The 22,404-nt window shown below is 40.4% G+C and overlaps 1 protein-coding gene across 3 annotated transcripts in view; it reads left to right on the top strand.

Moving 5' to 3' along the window:
- The window catches only part of ptprfa (protein tyrosine phosphatase receptor type Fa), a 490,757-nt gene that overhangs the window by 270,500 nt on the left and 197,853 nt on the right, over positions 1-22,404 (top strand). For all 3 annotated transcript variants that reach the window (XM_066666356.1, XM_066666355.1, XM_066666354.1), the window contains exons 6-7: positions 10,143-10,288; positions 12,083-12,224. In XM_066666356.1, the coding sequence (XP_066522453.1) occupies positions 10,143-10,288; positions 12,083-12,224 (288 nt within the window). The remainder of the gene's footprint in view (positions 1-10,142; positions 10,289-12,082; positions 12,225-22,404) is intronic.

The raw sequence follows: 22,404 nt of genomic DNA, 5'->3' as shown, positions 1-22,404 counted from the left end.
TTGTTGATTTTTTTTTTTTTTTTTTTGCTCCTCCTAGAGCTTCTGTAAAGCAAAGTTTGGCTCTTGTTTTAAGTTTGGGAGGTGCAGTTTTTGCCTTTACTGATGAAAGCATGCTGCAGTTTCAGAACCGCAATCTCAAGCCCCTATGTTTTCTGTCCCTTGGTTAAGTGGGTATAAGACTGTGGGTGGAATAACCCTTTAACTCTAAAAGTACACAGCAAATTCAGGGTTAAATCAGCACTATTAGTGTTCACACTGAGAGTGTTGACGAGTGTTACATTTTTATGCTAATTTAACTCTAATAGTGGTGATTTAACACGGGTGAATTTGCTGTGGTTAGATAAAGTACAGTGAATCCTTGACTTAGGAGTGAATCAACTTGCAAATTTTCCCAGATTCGAGCCATCGCTCTGTCGTTTTATTATTTTTTTTTTTTTCTTGCTTCATGATGCGAGCCGATATCCAAGCTATGAGCGAGTGAGCTTACGCCACCAGCCACTAGGTAGCCCAGCGAGCATTCAGTCCACTTGGTTATGTTGGCGTGCAGCAATCTCTGTCATATCGCTGTTTTTTTGTAGCATTGTAGCATTAAATGTGCAGTGAGTATGTTAGGTTAAGCAATGGAGCATGAAAAAAAAAAACCTCCATCTTTGTCTTCGCCTGATCGTGAAGGTAAACACACTTAAAAGAACCAGTTTACTTCTGTACATTCTCTTTTCATATGTATTATTATTTTAAACATTATTTGTTATTTGTAAAGTACATTTTACTTATTTAAAAGCACATTAAAAATATTGGTGTGGTTTTTGGGGGCGGATTAATAGCATTTCAATTCATTTTAAGTGAGTGTGTTAGTGAATGTGTGTGTGAGTGTGTTGCCCTGTGAAGGACTGGCGCCCCCTCCAGGGTGTATTCCCGCCTTGCGCCCAATGATTCCAGGTAGGCTCTGGACCCACCGCGACCCTGAACTGGATAAGCGGTTACAGATAATGAATGAATGAATGAATGAATTCATTAATTCGTTTTAATGGGGAAATTTAATTTGATATACGAGCAAAATGGGGTAACAGAATGAATTAATAATCTAAGTCAAGGTATTACTGTAGTAATATATTGGTGGAGTAAGCCTTTAAATCTAAAGGTAGTTTGGTAAAACAGTAATATTTGGGTGGAGTAAGCTTTTATTCAGGCGGCACGGTGGCAGCAGGTAGTATCGCAGTCACACAGCTCCAGGGACCTGGAGGTTGTGGGTTTGATTCCCGCTCCGGGTGACTGTCTGTGAGGAGTTGGTGTGTTCTCCCCGTGTCTGTGTGGGTTTCCTCCCACAGTCCAAAAACACACGTTGGTAGGTGGATTGGTGATTCAAAAGTGTCCGTAGGTGTGAGTGTGTGAGTGAACGTGTGAGTGTGTGTTGCCCTGTGAAGGACTGGCGCCCCCTCCAGGGTGTATTCCCGCCTTGCGCCCAATGATTCCAGGTAGGCTCTGGACCCACCGCGACCCTGAACTGGATAAGCGGTTACAGACAATGAATGAATGAAGGAAGCTTTTATTCTATAAGTAGTTAGATAAAGTAGGAGTATTTGGGTGATACTGTGTTCTTTGGAGTCATGGAGCACCTACAATACATCTGAGATGAGCTGGAATGGTGTATGCGATCTGTGATCATCCTATATCAGGAACAGACCTCCCAGTTGTTCTCATGGCCGAATGCAATCAAATCTCCACCAACAATATCCCAGCATAAAGCCTCCCCAGAAGAGTACAAGCTGGTACTTCAGGAAAGAAAACAAACTACAAACTGGACGAGCAGATGGCCAGCACCTTCTGGCCGTACAGTGTATGATATCAATCAAATATGGAGCACAACAGAACAGCAATGCTAATGTGCCTTTTAGAAAATGAAGAAGCAGAGAGGGCAGGGCAGGACGTCAGCACTGGACAGAGGCTCTATACTCTGAAACGAGGGGTTTGTTGGGTTCCTGCAGTCGTAAAGAACAGATGAGTTCTGTTCTGGTTAATGTACTAGATAAGATAAGATAAAGTAAGATGAAATCACCTTTATTTATCCCCCAAAAAATATTAAGTTGTTCTAGAAGATAGGTATAAAAGATAGTCTCCTCTTCTGCCACCCCTTCTCTTCATCTCTCTTCTTTTCTCTCTCTTGTTTTGCTTTTTCATCTCGTCTCCTTTCTTTCCTTTTTCTTTTCTTCTCTTTCTCTTCTCTTCCCTTCTCTTCTCTTATTTTCTCTAACCTGTTCCCTTTTCTCTTTTCTCTCATCTCTTCCTTTCTCTTCTCTTCTCTTCTCTTCTCTTCTCTTCCCTCTTCTTTTCTGTTCTCACTTGTTTTCTCTTCTCTTCCCTATTCTCTTCTATCTTCTCTTATTTTTTCTCTTCCCATTTCTATTTTCTCTCTCTCTCTCTCTCTCTCTCTCTCTCTCTCTCTCTCTCTCTCTCTCTCTCTCTCTCGCTCTCTTCCTCCCTCTTTCTGTGTAGGTGTGTGGTTCAGCTGTAATCTACTGGTGTCTGTTGTGTTGATGTGTGTTACAGCTGTATCTCTGTTGTGCTGATAACACACTCTCAGACCAGGTGGGTGGGTGGGTGCTTGTTGTGGGGTGGGTGGGGGCATGTTTACTGTGAAAGTTAAAAACACTGTGGTGCTCTTATCCTGCTCCTAAAGAGAAAAATCAGTGCTGCTGTTTGTCCTCAGTGGAGTGATGTGTTTATCACTGAAGGGCTCTGATAAGTCAGAGTCACAAGCTTCCTGACACCACACCAGGAAACACACTCCACTCACACACCATCAGCTGGCTATAAGTGGCCCTTTACGGCACTTTAAAAGAGCCGTAAGTCTTTTTTTTTACCACCAAACAGTGGCAATATTTATGACAGTGATTATTATTTTTTTTTTACATTTTAGTTGAAGAATCAAATTGCTTTGCTGTCCCTTAAGTCATGTCCCTTCGGTGTCATGGCTGGTTCATAATGTAAAGACCACCTGTACAAATGCATGCAGTCATTCATTCATTCATTCATTATCTGTAACTGCTTCTCCAGTTGCAGTCCAGTGTAGCTTGTGTAACCCATTAAAAACGCATTGCTGAAAGACCACCACAGAGCAGGAATGACTTGGGTGGTGGATCATTCTCATTGCTGCAGTGACACTGATATGGTGGTGGTGTGTTAGTGTATTCTGCACTAGTATGAGCAGATCAGCAACTCCACTCTGTTAGACACACCTAGCTTGTTGGTCCACTTTGTAGATGCAAAGTCAGAGACAGTAGCTGATCTGTTGGTGCCTGTTTGAGTTGGCCATTCTCTAGTCCTTCATTAGCGGACATAGGACGCTGCCCATAGGACACTGCTGGCTAGATATTTTTTGAGAAAATGCAGCGTCACATTGAACACAGCACCAAAAAAACACGGAAACAGAGCACTTTCCTGTTTTTATTTACATTTATTTATGGTTTTCTTTCCAAATCAGAAATTGGATAATGGATCATTTCTAGTTTTCCATTTTCCCATTGAAATTTCCATCCATTCATCTATCCATTATCTGTAACCACTTATCCATTTCAAGGTCACGGTGGGTCCAGAACATTGGGCGCAAGGCAGGAATACACCCTGGAGGGGGCGCCAGTCCTTCACAGGGCAACACACACACACACACACATTTACTCACACACTCACACCTACAGACGCGTTTCAGTCGCCAATCCACCTACCAACATGTGTTTTTGGACTGTGGGAGGAAACCGGAGCACCCGGAGGAAACCCACGCGGACACGGGGAGAACACACCAACTCCTTACAGACAGTCACCTGGAGTGGGAATCAAACCCACAACCTCCAGGTCCCTGGAACTGTGTGACTGCGACACTACCTGCTGCGTCACCGTGCCGCCCCATTGAAATTTCCCAAAATGAAAAGCTACACAGACTCATCCGATTCACTAGTATTTGTGGACAATATAACATGCTGCAATAGACCCTTGCCAGCTCCACTATAAGATGACACTTTATTTGAGGCTCTGCGTTCTTTCTGGAATGTCTTTAGCCCGATATGGCACCGCCACTGTTCGCGCTTAAGAACCTAATATTCTTTGGTTCCATGTGGGAATTAAGTTTTCTTGTTCAGGAACCATTTTATGTTGGTGGATACGTAGTGAACAGATCCAAATTAGGTTTGTGAATTGGAACTATTCCCAAACTGGTAGAATGTTTTTTTGTTTTGTTTTGTTTTGTTTTGTTTTTATTAATTACATTGCTTTAATAAATAATCATTAATCATTATAGTGACTGGCATCTACACTGCCATGAAACATAGGTGAATAGCTTAACATGGTATCTAAACTTTGAAAATGTATGGTTCACCTAAAGTGATACAGAAACCAAGTAGCAAAAATGTATTTAAAATAATTGTGAATCCAATATATTTGTGATGTCAAAACCACGAACCTTTGTAAATATACACTCTCAGAAAAAAGGTATGGTATAGGTACATTATTGTCATTAAAGTTACAAAGAAATGTTCTAACTGTAACTTTAAACGTACAGCAGTGGTTTTAGAGTTCTGTTTCCTGAAGGTACATTACATTCTCTTCTCCAGAATGAGATTTGAATATTTTTAATCTTTTATAGAACTGTGTAAAATAAAAGAACATAATACAAGTCCTTGAGATGAAATCGGGTGTATGAAATAAACACTTTTTTTAATGATCAATTATGGTACAATTATATTCGCCAACTTAAGGAAGAGAGTATGTGCCCTTCACGGTATCACCACAGTGACAGGTAAATATACCTCCAGAGTGAAGTGGCAGTTTTTTCTGACAGTGTATGCACTCCTGTTCTCCCTACTTGTCTCCACTGCATATGCACACACTGTGTATCACCCAAAGACCAATGGCTCTTTGCAGGGGAGGCGAAGTTAAGCATTTAAACTCCATTTTAATGTGTTTATGATTAAGTGATGATGGCTTTGATAAAGTATTCATGCAGTATGTTCTGAGCCACTCCCACTCCCAGTCCTCCATCTTCCGCCTTCAAGGCCACACAGGCACGCACACACACTTTAGATACAAAACAGATTAGCTGGAGCACATGTTGCATACGATTCCTTCCCGTGTGTTTTCCCTCTGCACTGAAACATGCTGAAAAATGGATGGAGGGGGCATGTGTAAGTGGTTCTGGATGAGAGCCCCAGCTAAATGAATAAATGTAAACCTAAATGTCAGGCCGTCCATACAAGAATTCACAGAAATGAAATTACCTCCTTCCAGTGCCTCAGCGAGCCTAAAGAACATGGATAAATACAGTATGATGAATAGCAAAACAGCAGGAGACAGACAGGATAATGTATAAGAATATGAATAGTGCAAAGAGTAAAGACCTGTGTAAATAAGCTGTGCAAGTGATATACAAAAACAGAACAGCAGCAACTGGTGGCTGCAACTTTGTAGACAGCAGATAGTGTAATGATCAGAAATTCAATGATGTAGATGTGGATGTTACAGGAATATAATGTGTCTGGTTTATCTGTTTCATAAACACAGACAGACGTTTTTTTAGCTGTTGATTTACAGAGCGAAGGCAAAGTCCAGTCATAAACTACTAGGCCTTGAGTTTGCAACACGAGAAAACATGTTATCTGATAATGCTAACGCATTTATGGTAAATACACTCCAAAGGACATGAAAAATAAAGAATATGTAATTAAATAAAGAACGATAAAACATTAAATTATTTAGTAGTTCAGTAGCACAGGGAATTCAACGTGAAGACACTAACATCATATTTAATGTAAGGAATACATCTAATATTCATCCTGAGGTTGTTGTGATAATATAAATGGATGGCTGTAATAATATTAATAGGATAGCTGTGGTTCAAATCTGATTGGCTGAGCCGATTTTATGCTGTTGTTAAATGCACAGTATACACAGACCTCACAACATCTGAATTCCATTAATTAATACACCACTGTATTAAATTCAGTCAGTTTTATTCAGTTCTCTCTGAAACAGGGACATTGCTATAGATTTATGATTAGAGGGTGGGACTGGGCTTGCAGTAGGGCTGGGCAATTAATCAAATATTTATCAAAATCGACATTCAGACCTTCTAATCGACATAATTTTATCTATAGATTATTTTTATTCTGTTTTGTCCCCATTGCACTACACACTACCAAGCTGTAGTCACGTGATTCTGCTGCTATCTGCCACATGGAAGCAACCAAAACGCTGAGGCCAACCAAGAGACTCGAGCAGCTTGTACCAAAGAAAACACAGCGTCTGTGGTTTGGATGTGCTGTGTTTGACTATAATTAAGACGGCACTGAACAAAATGAAGTCAAATGTAAACACTGAGAAAAAAACATGAGGAACAAGCTTCCAGCAACATTAGAAAAAATATCCCAGCTTTAACACTGGAGCATATTTACAGCTCAAGCCTCGTCACTGAACTATGTGAGTCAAAAATACGAAAATAAAATAATGGTTCATTAATCATAATTCTGGTAATATATACAGTGAATTGTGACATTGATTTGCACTCATATCGCCCAGCCTTAGCTTGCAGTACAGCCCCTAAAACAGTTCTAATAACGTCAGTGTCACGAACAGCATATTATCAGGACAGAAATACAGTGCTGCAGATTGTTCGGATAAGTTAATGATACTCAGCCTGCTTCTTGAGCTTAAGGCTAAAAACACTGCCCCAGGCAAGCTCTTCCTGTAACTTCTCTTTAGAGTAAAAGTCCCTCCAGAAAGAGGACAAAAAAATCAATGCTTTTCTTCTCATATAAGACACCTTGAATACACAAACATTTTATTTTATGAATTTAATATAGTTAAACCTTTGTCCTCATGTTGTTTATCAACAGTACACATTGTTAATGGACTACATTGTGTGGCGGAGGAATATGAGTAGAGCTACATTGACAACAGAATGCAACAGAATGAAACTTACTTAATGTATGGGGAAGGGGTTGGGGGGGGTGAGTGTCCATTATAAAGAATGGGTCTTTATCTTAGCATCCTTTAACCCATTACATTCTGGCCCCAGAGTAATAGGGTACTCTCTGGTGGTTATAGTAAAATGACTCAGCATGTGTGTTTGCGAGCTTTCTCAGAGCTGCTATGTTATTCACATAAAGGATGCTCTGTCCTGCCTTTATTGTTGGATGCACTGTGGTTTTTAAACGAGTGTGCACAAATACAGAAAAAAATTTTATTATTTTTTTATTTATTTATTATTTTTTTTAATTGCAATTTTTTTTCTAAATGTAATTGTATCAAGTCATTATATATATATAAGCATATATATATATATATATATATATATATATATATATATATATATATATATATATATATATATATATATATATATATATATATATATATTGCTTTAAGGTAGGTGGCAATACAGATATAAATGCAATATGCTATTATGTCCATACTGTGCTGTCTTGATTAAATCTGTGGGTTTTTTCATGATGGCCTTCTAAGCCTTACAATATTAATCACTTAAGCTGTGTAGTTTAAAAGCATATAGTCTGTCATGACAAACTGATAAGAGGTGCATAGTCTTTTATATAAAACATCATATGGGTGCTTTTTGTTGAACTTGAGGGTAATTGTGGAACAGCAAGGAGTATAATTATAGTGAAGAGAAATGAAAATGTGTGTTTAATAGAGTCATTCTCTTTGTGTGTGTGTGTGTGTGTGTGTGTGTGTGTGTCTGCTTTGCCGCATCAAAAAGTCTGGGTGGTCATGACATCATCGCTGCACAGAAAGAATAAGAAAGACAATGAGAGAGTGGAAAAGACAAAAGACAAACAGAGAAAGAAAGAGAGAAAACAGATTAGAGTGAAAGAGAGGTAAAGAGGGACAGAGACGAAAAAATGGAGAGTGCAAGACTTGCAGAAGTGTAGAGACAAAAAGAGGGAAAGGAAGTACTGTAGAATAGAGAAAGAACATAGAGAATAGATCATAGAGGGAATGAAAGAGGAGATGAACTAGAAAACAAGAACGAAGAGCATTCTTGGAGAGACTGATTCTATGCGGTAGTGACGGCACACACAGACAACACACTCTAGGGGCAGCGAGTTGCCAGACGTAGCCCCTGAGCAGCCCAGCCGTGTATATTGAGGGAGGAGAAAGAACAGTTTTCCCCATTATTCCCCAGATATTTGTCCTGGGAACCAACCTAGCAACTTACTGGTCCAAAGTCTGTTTCTTTAACCTTTTAAGGCTGTGGCTGCCTCCAACAATGTGAGGAGGAGAACAGTGTGTGTGAGAGATGTTAGTTCTCTCAATCTCTCTTTTTATCTCTGTCTAACTCACACACACACACACACACAACAAAAACTATCCCCTGAGGCAGCAGGTTTGTGTTATGTATTTGTATTTCAACAGGGTGGTAAACACTAGTGTGCGTGTGTGTGTGTGATGTGTTTGTTCCTCTCTGTGGTTGTGTATATGGTTGGAATCTTTAATTACATGTCATCCTGCTGTTCCGCTGTGCTTTCAGGACTTTGTTTGGGTTGCCATAGCTCTTTCATAATATTGCGCAGCATTTAATCATGCTTTTGATAGCTGCTGCTCTCCCAGGTGAACAGGACTCACAGACCTCAGAGTGTTTGCCCTTATCTGCCCATTACTCACCTAACTGGACATGTCCAGCAGCGTCCAGGCATTAACGTCCCTCATGTGTCTGTGATGCAGAAGTAAAGCGTCATTAATCAGTGGAACAGTGGTGGAGAATGTCTTATGTTTCTCTGCGACTTTCATTTTAATATACACTGCCTATGGTTTGGGGACTCTTGCCTTCTTTTGAAATTGAAATTAGGCATATCACTGCAGTAAAACATTCCTGCAGTGAAAAAGTGGGGTGCTTATACAGACATGTACATATATTAGGAAAGAGTCATTTTCAATGGCAAAAAAATGTGTTTAAACTGATTTTACTTGAGGGCGGCACGGTGGTGCAGCAGGTAGTGTCGCAGTCACACAGCTCCAGGGACCTGGAGGTTGTGGGTTCGATTACTGCTCCGGGTGACTGTCTGTGAGGAGTTGGTGTGTTCTCCCTGTGTCCGTGTGGGTTTCCTCCGGGTGCTCCTGTTTCCTCCCACTGTCCAAAAACACATGTTGGTAGGTGGATTGGCGACTCAAAAGTGTCCGTAGGTGTGAGTGAGTGTGTGTGTGTGTGTGTGTGTGTGTGTGTGTGTGTGTGTGCTGCCCTGTGAAGGACTGGCGCCCCCTCCAGGGTGTATTCTCGCCTTGCACCCAATGATTCCAGGTAGGCTCTGGACCCACCGCAACCCTGAATTGGATAAGCGTTTACAGATAATGAATGAATGAATGATTTTACTTGTTTTAAAGCAGACAATTTTCACATAACAATCAAATTAATTAATTATAGAGTTACACTTTGTAGTTCTACAATTACAGACAGTAGTCCATCAGTGCTGCAGTGTGTGTTGTGCTGATATGAGTGGATCAGACACAGCAGTGATGCTTGAGTTTCTAAACACTGTGTCCACTTGTAGATGTACTGTAAGATCAGAGACAGTAGCTGATTTGTTGCTGCACTGTCTGTGTCGGACATCCTCCAGTGCTTCATCAGTGGACACAAGTCAAGTCACTGCCCACAGGAAGCTGTTGGCTTGATATTTTTGGTTGGTGGGCTATTCTCAGTCCAGCAGTGAGACTGAGGGGTGTAAAAACTCCAGCAGCACTGCTGTGTCTGATCCACTCGTACCAGCACAACACAAACTAACACACCACCACCACCACGTCAGTGTCACTGCAGCACTGAGAATGATCTACCAACCAGATCATCCTGCAGGGTCCTGACCATTGTAGAACAGGGTGAATGGGGGAAAATAAAGTATACAGAGCAACAGATGGACTACAGTATGCATTTATAAAACTGCAAAGTGCTCCTGTGTGGTCAGTGGAACTCAGAGAATAGAGAGTGAGTGTAGAAACAAGGAAATGGTCATAATGTTAAGGTGGATTGGTGTGGATTTTTATTTTATTTATTTATTTTTTAAATAATCATTTTAATAATATTTATTATTTAATAATCTTTCTCTCTCTCTCTCTCTCTCTCTCTCTCTCTCTCTCTCTCTCTCCAGGCATGCCCAGTTTCATCAAGTCTCCTGAAGATCAGACAGGGATCTCTGGTGGTGTGGCATCATTCGTGTGCCAGGCTATCGGAGAGCCAAAACCTCGCATCACCTGGATGAAAAAGGGGAAGAAAGTTAGCTCCCAGCGCTTTGAGGTAGGGGTGTGTGTGTGTGTGTGTGCCCATAAAAACCACTCCCATCCCCACCACTTTGTGTTTCCTTTCAATGGCCACTTGATTAGGAACTCCTGCCAAATGGAACACTATATCGCATTGGGGAACATTCAAAGTTATTCCAAACGTATTCACTCACTCATCAAATCACTGAATTTAGGTGTTCCACTCACATCCATGGCCACAGGTGTATACAACCAATCACCTAGGCGTGCAGACTGCTTCTACATACATTTGTGAAACAAAGGGTCACCGCCACCAGTGCAAAATCCAGTCATGAAATTTCATCCCTACACAATATTCCAGAGTCAACTGTCAATGGTTTTTATATCAAAGTGGAAGCAATTAGGAACAACAGAAACTCAGCCATGAAGTGGTTAAATCAGAGTCAGCGTATGCTGAGGTGCATAGTGCACAGAGATTTTTTCAAGAACAGTGAGAGCTTCATGAAATGGGTTTCCAAGGCCGAACAGTTGCATCTAAACTTTATATCCCCAAGCACAGTGCAAAGCATCGGATACCAGGGGGTAAAGCATGACTACCACTGCACTATATAGCAGTGGATACATGTTTCTCCGTCTGGCAGTCCGATGGACGAGTCTGGGTTTGGTGGTTGCCAGGAAAACTGTGCTTGTCTGAGTGCATTGTGCCAAGTGTATTATGGTGCAGGGTTGTTTTTCCGGAGTTCGGCTCAGGCCCTTAGTTTCAGTGAAAAGAAACTCTTAATGCTTCATCATAGCAAGAAATCTTGGACAATTTCATGCTCCCAGCTTTGTGGAAGAGGTTTGGGGAGGGCCCCTACCTGTTCCAACATGACTGCACCCCAGTGCACAAAGCAAGGTCCGTAAAGACGTGGATGAGCGAGTTTGGTATGGAAGAATCTGACAGGCCTGCACCCTCAGAGTCCTTACCTCAACCTGACAGAACCACTTTGGGATGAGTTAGAGCGGCAACTGCAAGCCAGGCCTTCTCGTCCAACGTCAGTGTCTAACCTCACAAATGTGCTTCTGGAAGAATAATTCCCCATAAACACACCCCTAAACCTTGTGGAAAGCCTTCCCAAAAGATTTGAAACTGTTATAGCTTCAAAGGGTGGGCTGTCATCGTATTTAACCTTATGGATTAACAATGGGATGTCACTCAAATTCACATATATGTGAAGGGCACCAAATGAATACTTTTGGCAATATAGTGTATCATAATCATAACAGACTCTGATGACCTAGCGTAACCTTTTTATACGGTTGATCACACAGGCCACTGGAGTGAACCCCTATGTAAGGTGGCCGCTGTTGTAAGCCTGGAGTTTTTAAACGCATTAAACATTAACCAAACTTATGTTTACTCACAGGTCAGATGTAATGATATGGTTTATGTCAGACACATCTAAGCATGTGTGTGTATAGGTGTGTGAACTCTCTGATGTTGGGTTCAATCCCCAGTGGTGTTGTGCTCTCTTGTGTGATAACACCAAATGAGGAGTAGCAGGAGATGCAGCTTAGACATCACCCCTCTGGTGTGGGATCAAACTGGTTTGTGTGTGTGTGTGTGTGTGTGTGTGTGTGTGTGTTGCATGCTGTGAAGTGTGTTGCTAACTAGTGTGATCAAAGATAGGGATGTGTGTGCGTTGGATGATTCAGTAAACGTGTGTATGTGTGTGTGTGCATATGAGCTCAGTTTCTTTGATAGTAAGGCGTGTATATAAAGATGCATAGGAAATTCAGGGACACTTGTTTGATGTCTGATATTTTGTGTATTTGTGTGTGTATGTGACAGGTGATTGAGTTTGATGACGGCTCGGGTTCGGTGTTGAGGATCCAGCCATTGAGGACACACAGAGACGAGGCCATTTATGAGTGTACAGCCACCAACAGTGTGGGAGAAATCAATACCAGTGCCAAACTCACCGTGCTGGAAGGTAACACACACTTTACTCTCTTTCTGCTGGATGTCAGTAACACACTATGTAAAAAAAGGAACCTGACATGTATCTTTAAAAATATTTTTAATTAAATAGCCTCATGGTTCTGGACTAACTCGCACGCTCACGCACTCCCTGATGTTTAATAGGCTGAAAGTTCTCCACAAGAGGGCGATCTGTAATAGCGTTTCTTGCATAGCATCAAAGACAGTGACCTTATTGTTGGTCATCAAAGGACAACCATAGCCTTCATCTCAACTTGCCATAGTACAGTAAAGATCTCAATTTAAAGATCCAGGATCCTGGTTTTGTGGGTTCAAACTCTGCTCTGGTTGACTCTCTGTGAGGTGTGTTCTCCCCGTGTCCGCATGGGTTTCCTCCAGGTGCTCCGGTTTCCTCACATGGTTCAAAAACACATGTTGGTAGGTGGATTCGTGACTCAGAAGTGTCCATAGGTGTGAGTGTTTGAGTGAATGTGTGAGTGTGTGTTGCCTTGCAATGGACAAGCGCCCCCTCCAGGGTGTGTTCTCATCTTGCGCCCAGTGATTCCGGGTAGGCTTCGGAGCCACCATGACCAAAGACAATGAATGAATGAATATTTAGATGTTATTTTCTTGGCTATATGTAAATATGGTATTTGGAATCCACCCTAGTGAGTGTACTGTCCCAGTGCTGAAAGTTTTAAGGCTGCTTTGTGATTCAGGGTTGCTAGATATTCACGTCTCTTTCATACACAATTCACGAATCCTGGGAGTGATCTTTGCGTAAAATATGTCTGTTTTCACCTTGATACCTGTTTGATTTGTTGACAGTAGCTGCGGTATTATCTGTCAGACTCTCTGAACCAAGCTGTATTCAGGCTTAACTGAGCTCATGGGTTTTACGTGTGTCTAGTGTTATGTATGTGTTGTGATATTCTACACGTACAAGCCACAAGAGGCTTTGTGTTACCATGGTTTCTCCACAGTCTGAAGATTTGTGCTTTTATTGTGAAAACAGTTTTAAATATTCCTCAGTGACTCTTCTATGTTTTCATGGTCTGTATTGCATTCATACTTCAAACAAACTGCACAAGTGTGCACCAGAACCTACACCAGCCTCGTTTGAGGCACTCGGTCCACTCCAGAGTTTATGTTAACAGAGTTTTCACTTGCTCTAATGAACTGCTGTCACACCAAGATTTTTTTTAATCGCACAAAACCTGCTGAAGTCTGAATGCATCTATACTCTATACTTTCATTCTGAGGGCTCTGTCTATTCGTTCTCGCCTTGCATTCTCTCTCTCTCTCTCTCTCTCTCTCTCTCTCTCTCTCTCTCTCTCTCTATTTTGTCTTTGTGTTGGCCTTGGCTGAGTTTATTAAAATGGTGTATTTGTGGTTTGGGATTCACTGATTGATGTCTTATTTTCATATGTTTGATCCTGCTGTGAGCAGATTACTGATTATAATTTCCAAGCATGAATGTCTATGGATTTCTGTAGGTGGATCATTTCTTTTTTTTTTTTTTCCCCTTTGCCCACATTGGAAAGGAAATGAATGATTGAATGTCATGATTCTGCTCTTTGTGCCTTTTATCTTCTTTCACCAGTTCTACAAGGCATTTATTCATTTCTCCTTATTTTCAGTTTACAGCAGTTTTACATTTACACCAGATATCCATCACAGCTGCGTTACCATTCATAGTTACTTCATGCACACTGAATAGGCCCCTGTCCACTTGGGGTGCTGTTTCTGTAAATCCATGCAAACCGTGTGTAATTACCGTGTGTAATTACGGAAACAATGCTGTAAACTGATACGGAAGATCTGCTTCTAATGTTTTGGAGCTTAAAGTTAAGTTTAGAGTTTGGGATATGACGCTCATTTGCCTGCGTGGGCATGAGAAACTCAAATATACATCCATGAAGGGCAAACTAAATACATTAAAGACCAGGGTGATTTAGCAGAGGCACTTATGCAAAGTGACTTATAATTTCAGTCTTGTTACAGAGGCAAGTTAATGGAGTGTGAGGGACTTTCAGTTTGGTGTAGTGCAGTGAGGTTACCAGGACTGGCTTAATCCACACATTTTTCTCTTTTCTCTGGAGGTGTTTTATTGTCTGAGATGTGAGCTGCGCGCTGCAATTTTCTTAATTAAAGCTTGTGTTCTTCTTTGTGTTTGATGTAAACGCTCTCCCTGAAACATTTACTCAACAAATTGAGAGATTCTACATCAAATAGCATGAAAACTACTCTGAAATGTTATAATGCAGTAAAAAGGATAGTTTCCTGTAACTGGTTTGTTGTGCATACCACGCATTTATACACATACACATTTATTTGTTTTATCTCCCTTCTAAAAAAACATAAATAAATAAATAAATACCTTGTTTACCTTGTGATTAATCATGACTAATAATGTTTTTTATTGATTCACAACATTAATATAATGTATATATCAAAGTTACATTTGCCAATTACATGAACAAATCTCTGTAATCAAATTTTCACTGATGTTCATGTTCTAAAATTCCATTTGCAAGCAGGAAATGTAAATAAAACACCAAATAAAACATTGAAATACTGCAGTGTTTTTCCCAGATCATCCACCCCTTAGTATTCAGTGATTTCCGTCTCACTTTGATGGGTTTGCGAACTGCATGTGCAGGCGCTGATGTCTCTATTTGATTATGGTTTCTGAGCGTGAATCTCTAGGAATGGGTTTTGCTATGTTTACTGTGGGTGGGGTGTTTTTTTCCCTTTTTTTCTTTCTTCCTCCTCAGTGGAAAGATTAAAGATGAAGTCCTACAGAAATTATTTCATCCCCTCTCCGACTGATACAGAGTTTTCCCCTCAGAAAATCTGTTTTCTTGGCACTCTCAGTTTTCGTGTATGAGTGTGAATGTGTGTGTGTGTGTGTGAGAGAGAGAGAGAGAGAGAGAGAGAGAGAGAGAGAGAGATGTAGGACTGATTTCGTCAGAGCTGGTTGAAGATCCGTGTGGCTGCAGGCTGTCACGCTCTGTGCCTTTTTTAAGCTTTTTCTCGTTAAGTGCAGCTCTGGCGCTCAGATAATTACTGCCTGCAGCGCAGGGGGTTGCACTGGAGCTGGATTTACCCTGCAAAAGAAAAAAAAACACTCATTTTTAGCATGGGAAAAGCTTAAATAGAAGGAATGTATCCAATATTTCTCTTCCAACTCTGGATGTAATTAGCCTGTATCTGCACAGTTACATTTCAACTCTGGGCTTATTGGTCAGTTATTAACCATGAGACGTATTGTTCAGTAACTTTTCCAAACGAATCAAATCTGCAAAAGTTATGCTGTAGCTGTGAGAGAAAAGATTTTAAATGTGGACTCATTTATATTCAGAGCATTTGATTGATGCCTTACAAATTGAACCATGTGTTAGAACAGCATTAGAAGCCTTGCCCAAAGATTGCCCAAAGTATTGGCACCAGAAAGAGCTTCAAAATTTAGCACACATCCCAATTATTTGTAACATGCCTATGTCATGACTCAGAGTTGTCGTAGGTGAGCTTCTGTCCACTGGTCGTTCCGATTTGCTGATTCCACATAAACTCCGTTTTGTACTGAAGAGTTATAGAAACCATGCTGGAAACTCTTGTTTGGAGAATGTTACACTAGAAAAAACCTGCTGCTTCTAGCTTTCTGAAGTTAAACTTAGGGTTTAGGGATAGGGATTTAATCTTTAAGTATATATATTTTGGATTTTTATGCTGAGTAGGTTCATCCATAAAGGGCAAACTTTATTTAATACGCAGTGTATGCTAGGGTTGTCCTGAATACAAATTTTTGGGCTTCAGAGCTTCGGCCAGGATATTCAGCGAGTATTCGAATACTCGGAGAGTGGGATGGTGTATATTGTTGTCATTGACAATGCCAGCACTATTGTTCAGAAAATCAGCTCTCAGTGCCTGCTGTTAAAATTAAAACTGCACTTTGGCTTCCAGCATGGCTCCGCTCGCTGAGTCGTTCACTAACTCGTGTGCTACCAGAGCTTCTTTGAGCTGTAAAGCTAAATGAACTGTAGCTTTGCCATGCTTCTTTGCATCTAGGTTAGGCTGTTTTAGGCTTCCCTCAAGACTTCTATGTTGACAAGACTGAATACATGTTGAGTGGAGGGTTGCCTTTATCGCCACATTTATCCAAAAAACGAATATCCAAATCTCAAAATTATAAACCGAATACCTACCTGACGAATGAATATCCGAATATTCGTGGCCAGCCCTAGTGTATGCATCCTGGGGATTGTCTTTAATCAAATATATCCTCACTCCCCATTATTATTAGTTTTCCTTCATGATGAATGGACCAATAGAAATGCTCCATATTTATACTTGGAATAAACTCTTTTTACATTGATTTTCAATGAATGTTAAGGAGGGTTTTTTCGTTTGTTTGTTTGTTTTTTGTGTTTTGTTTTTCTACAATAAACGTATTATTTTGGAGATGCATATGTTTCTTTGGACAGTGATAATATGCAAATTCACCTTGGAACCAGGCTGTTGGTATAGCATGGTGTTACAGCCCAAGCTGGGTATCAAACCCCAATATGCTGTTTGGAATGCAGTGGTATCTGCTATGCCATTCCAACCTTTAAGATCAGTTTCCTGTGCCTCTAAAAATCAATTGGAAAAAGTATGATCAGGAGTTTAATAAGGTTTTTTTAAGCCAAAGGCTATCACAATTCACAGCTGGCCTTTGTCAAGCACCATTTAGAGTGAGACAATGGTTCTATGGATTTTTGTGGAAATGCAAGTGTGTATTTGTATGGATAAGTACACAATGCTGAAATCACTTATCAGTTATTTGTTATGTTCTCAAATTGGAAGAAAAAGAAAGCATTAAGACCAACAATTTAGTATAACAGGACTGCAGAATTAATATGGACTATTTTGCTCATATTCTGCACAAACGTACAAGCTGATTCTGACTGGTTCAATAATCGGAAAGACTGACATGCTCACACAACCTCCACTGAGGAGAAATAACCTCATATTTAAGACAAGCAGCCCCCAGATTCCGACAGCGTTTGACCTGGCGAAACCTAGCTTACAGGTGAAGTGGGGAGAGAAATTGGGTAAATATAATATAAAATAATACTAACAAATGCTAGTCATTAAGATTACAGTATAATTTAACTTTTATCACCATAGTGTAGCTCCCCAAAACATGCCATCTCCAAAGATCTATGTCTTCTATTATATTTAGAATGGTATTGGTAATTGGTAAAGAAAAAATTTGCATTGCTGTGTCCTCAAACATTCAGTTTGAATGTCAGTGGCAGAGAGTCAGTGGCAGTACTTATGTGTCACTAACAGTTTAAACTGCTTTCTTTACAGCTCTATTTCTTTATAATCAGCCTTGTATTAGGTCTATGGTGGCTTCCTATAAGTAGGTGTTTGTCAATTTGTCTGAGACAAAGACCTTTTCCTTTCATGCGGCTATTCTGCTGAATTCAGGTCTGTCTGCTTTCCTAACACATACATTAATCCTGCACACCAGAATTCATAAATCAGGCTTTTTGTCTCCTCTTATTTGCTGTACGGTCACAGTGCTGATTCAGCTGTTCACCAGGAAACTCTTCACCTGCATTGTCTGTATAATTGTATTCCATTCTCTCTCTCTCTCTCTCTCTCTCTCTATCTCTCTCTCTCTTTACTGAATTTTCTCTCACTAACACAATGTAAGTGGCAGAAACAGAGACGTTGATAGCATCCAGCCACATTTTCTTAGATAGATATGTAATTCTGGAATACAAACACCACTTTTACTCATTCCAAATATATTGGATGGTGCAAGAATAGAGTTCCATTGCTGTACAGCACAATGCCGTGAGACTTTGTAGCCCTCTAGCAATACAAATGAATACACAGTCAATGTCCATATATATATATATATATATATATATGTGTGTGTGTGTGTGTATGTGTAACTTAATTGTATGTTATTCTATTATAATTGTAGATTTTAAAGGTGCATTGATTTCAGATTGCCCCATTTCATCTCCAGGATATTATTATTATTATTATTTTTATTTAAACAGTTGAGCTCTTCTTCGGGAGAAGACAATATGATGTACCTTTAGGGAACACAACTGGATTTTATCACAACTCTTGTACCATTAAAGGTACATTTGGACTGTGTGTACCTTTAGTGACAATAATACACGTTTACAGTACCTTTTTTCGGAGTATACGTGTGAAAAAGCTTTTACTGAACCCCAAATATCCAAATGCATGTGTGTATATTGGTTTATATGTGTTTTATTTAGGATCCAGAGGACCTGCAATCCCAATGGACTCATCCGTCCATAGACCATATACATGAATACACACACACACTTGCAGGAGCTATCTCTCATTGTGGGGTCGTGCTGAGTGCTGTAGTACTGTAGTGGAGCGTGTTTAGGCGTGTTGAATATGGAGGTGCTGATACTACATGCTGATAAGCGTCAAGCTTCTGCTTCATTGCCAAGTTCTGCACCAAGACAAAGAGCTGCCAGACATGCCTGATTTAATCCAGCAAAAACATAGCACGGAAATTCATCAGCGTGCAGACGTACAGGTACGCGCACATACATAGGGCCTCCGGTAACAGAGTTCAGCTAGGAAAAACATCTCAGACAGCTCAGGGTTCCTAGCAAATACCAGACAGCCCCAACATACACACCCCCACAGGTTGTGTGATGTGGATATCTCAAGTGTGTTATTCATTTACACTGGTTCGTTTGGTTTGCTGGATCAGCTTTCAAAACAAGCCCAGATGCTAATTCTTTACTGTGATGTTTTTAAAGCGTAGCCAGTGGTGTTTTTTCATTAGGAGCCAATACACTTCTGTCCAGTATTAATTTGGTTGCATGTTCACTTTTACACACTCACTGTAAATTCAAAATTCTTCATTCCCATTTTTTATTGTTTTGCTCCCTTATTGTTTTCATTTTTGATTCTTATTTCCTATTGAATTTAATGTGTAATTAAACAATTTTTATTGCCTTGTGTTTATCTTGCTATTGCCTGTACCGATACATAGACATACATTCAATTTATGGCATTTTCCCATTGCATTGTACCTATTCGACTCGGCTCGGCTCAGCTCTACACACTTTTTGGGACCTGGTCCCTGGGAGCACAGCTCAGCCCTGAAATGCAGCTGGTGACGTGGCAAAACACCATCTCTTAATGGTCCCTGCCGGTTTTGGAAACCAACAACAACATTGTTTGCTCATTGCGTATTCACGTGTTGTTGCTGTTTTTGGGCTGAGCACAGCTCTGTGCCTCAGTACAGACACAACCTACAGAGTGGGAAAATAAATAAATAAATAAATAAATAAATAAATAAATAAAAGTGATCTCTACCGTAGCTTGGAGATTTTAAAAACAGCTCATTTGTCATTGATGTATGCATTTCATTATGATTGACAACAATCTGCAAGGTGTGTAAAAGCAGTGAGTTTTACGGCTCTGATGTGCTGTGTGTTACAGGTCTGAGTCTGTGTTAGTGGTCTAATTTCCTGTGTATGTCATGTATGTGTAAAAATGATGACATTCAGGAAGATGCCCGTATGCTGCTAATTACAATGGGTTTGAAGCAGGTCAGTGTTAGATATCTATTTTAGTGCCTGTTAGCGCTTTAATTCACAATTTCTCCTATTCCTCCAAAAGTTACATAGTGCAGATTCTGTAGTGCTGAGTCCCAAGTAGGAACGACATAGGCTCTCTTCTCCCTGGAGGTCAGTGAGGCATCGCTGATATTTTTAAGTTAATAATATTACACAGTGTTACTGTAATACAGTGTTTGATAAGTATGTTTCTAAATAAAATAAACCGTTAGGAATATAACACTGTATATAACATACATGACATTGCTTGTTATGGCTTTGATAGGATCCATGTTTTGGTTTGGTGCATATGAGCCAATGCTATGCAAACCATTCATTCCTTCTCTCTATATTCATTCTTTTTCTTTCTCTTTCTCTCTCTGTCTCTCTCTCCACTCCAGGCAAAAACCATAAGTCAGAACACACAAGTAGCCTTGTATTGATTTGAAACTCTGTGTTTGAAGATTATAGGCCTGCTCATGCCATTATCAGGAAGAAGACAGCCATTACAGCCTGTGGGGAAACAGTTGAGCCTAAGATTTTCTCGGCTGTTCATCAGCGCATCTGTACACTTTGTAATCAAATGACAAGAGCAGAGAAAACACATCATCATTTTATGTATTGTGTGTGTGTGTGTGTGTGTAAAGCTTGGACGTAAAGCTGGATACATTAGATCTAGGCCCTGGGATGCCCACGAGGACCTTTAAAATAAATTAATTACTACAACTGTCACTCTCAATGTCTCGCATCCCAAACTGACCTTTGCTTATGTTGCATATACTCTGCACACATTTCAAAGTGCACAGTCAACATCAGTCTTAATGCATCCGCACTGCATTGTAGCCCAGGGTTTGTTAGTAATCAGACGAGTGAGTCACTAAAGGAATGTGGGTGTGCGTTTCCTCCCTCAGGGATATTAGGAGAGTGATGGAGTTGACTGATGTATTGCGGCTCTTACTGACAGTGTGTACTTGACAGCTATGTTCACTTACACTGTCGAGGCAAGCACAATCATGATTTTATTTTATGCATTTTGGCTCACTTTTTGTATATATATTTGAGGTTTAGGTTTATTTATAGCTGTGAACCATTTTCCCCAGCCTTCGTTTATTGTATTTCCAGTCTAAATGAGACACTGTGTCATGGGCGGTTCTTTCATTAGAGCAATAGGGCGACACACCACCAAAAGGGAAAGGGAGGACATTTTCTGTCCCATTTCACCACGGTGTTTACCAAGCTCTGCCACACAGTTTGTCTCACCTCTGAGTATCACAGTCCACTCAGCGTTAGGTTTTGTTCCATGCAGTCTCGCCACTTTTTTGGGCAATTTCAACATAGTGGAGAATTGCCCCTTACTCCTCTCATAGACTTTCAGGTTAAGCATTTTTTTTAAGCTGCAGACCCTTCAGTTCATTCTCAGAGGGCTCATCCCAATGTGCTTTCACCATGTGTAGACTTAGTTGTATATAACATGGCCCTCTACTCTATTCCCTACATTCCTCACTATATTGTGTATTATATAGTGACTAGGGCATTGCTTAATTGAGGGCACACTCCTATAGGGATAATAGGAGGAGCTAGCAATCTAATCAGTATGGCTATCGTTAACATCACAGTTATCTTGATTCTGGATCTCTGTTAGAGAAATGGGGTTTGATGAATATTGTGACACTCCATCGGTTGCTCTTAAAGACCTACGCCGTCTTCAAAGATGTAGGAAATGTCTCTTGAGCTGGATGCCATTATCAAAGACTTTAGGAAAAACCTTGTTTATAAAGGACATAATTGAAACCTTGAATCAGTGAACTGGTTGCTATGCCGTAAAAGATGTTCATCCAATTGAAGTTATGTTGATTTTGAAAATGGAAAGCTTTCACATGAGTGTGCATGTAATGGAGCCAACAGCTCCCATTCAAAATATATGGAAAGCAGTGTGACACTGCATTAGACCAGTATGAATGCACCATTCAAACACAAACAAACACATCAGATTAGACCAGACGTCCTAACAAACATTCATGTTTGTTTGTGTTGGTGTTGTTCTGGTCAGTGTGTGCTCTGTCCTTTATGTTGCCATCTAATGGTTACTAGTGGTATTGCTACATGATGTGACCAGAAAAGTAAAACTCTTCAACATTACATGACAATGTCAAGTTTCCTGCTTATTTTCTACAGTTGTCTACATGGCTACCTCGTAATTTACCCATTGAACAAGTCACCTTAGCCATCATTGCACCCATTGATCCCCCCTGAGAGATCTTACACAAGCAGCCACTGCACTGCGTCCTAAAGTATCCAGACAGACACCTATTCCTGACACTCAGCTTGTATCATTACTATTGAAAAGCATTGCTCCACGCCCAATGCCACACGTCAGCTAGAGGGGTATAAAATCCCTCAGGCCCTGGGATTTCTGGAGAATGTGTTCTTTGGAACGAAGGAGCAACATTCAATGCCTTTGGAATGAGTCAGTCTGGAATTAGTCATTCATATCATTCAGCACCAGTACCTGACCTCACTAATCTCCTCAGAGAAGCATGAAACTACCTGGGACACTCTGGAGCAGCTTCACATGAA

The sequence above is a fragment of the Hoplias malabaricus genome, chromosome 3 (genome assembly GCF_029633855.1).
Source record: "Hoplias malabaricus isolate fHopMal1 chromosome 3, fHopMal1.hap1, whole genome shotgun sequence".
Classification (NCBI taxonomy): domain Eukaryota; kingdom Metazoa; phylum Chordata; class Actinopteri; order Characiformes; family Erythrinidae; genus Hoplias; species Hoplias malabaricus.
This window is presented reverse-complemented; position numbering and strand designations above follow the sequence as displayed.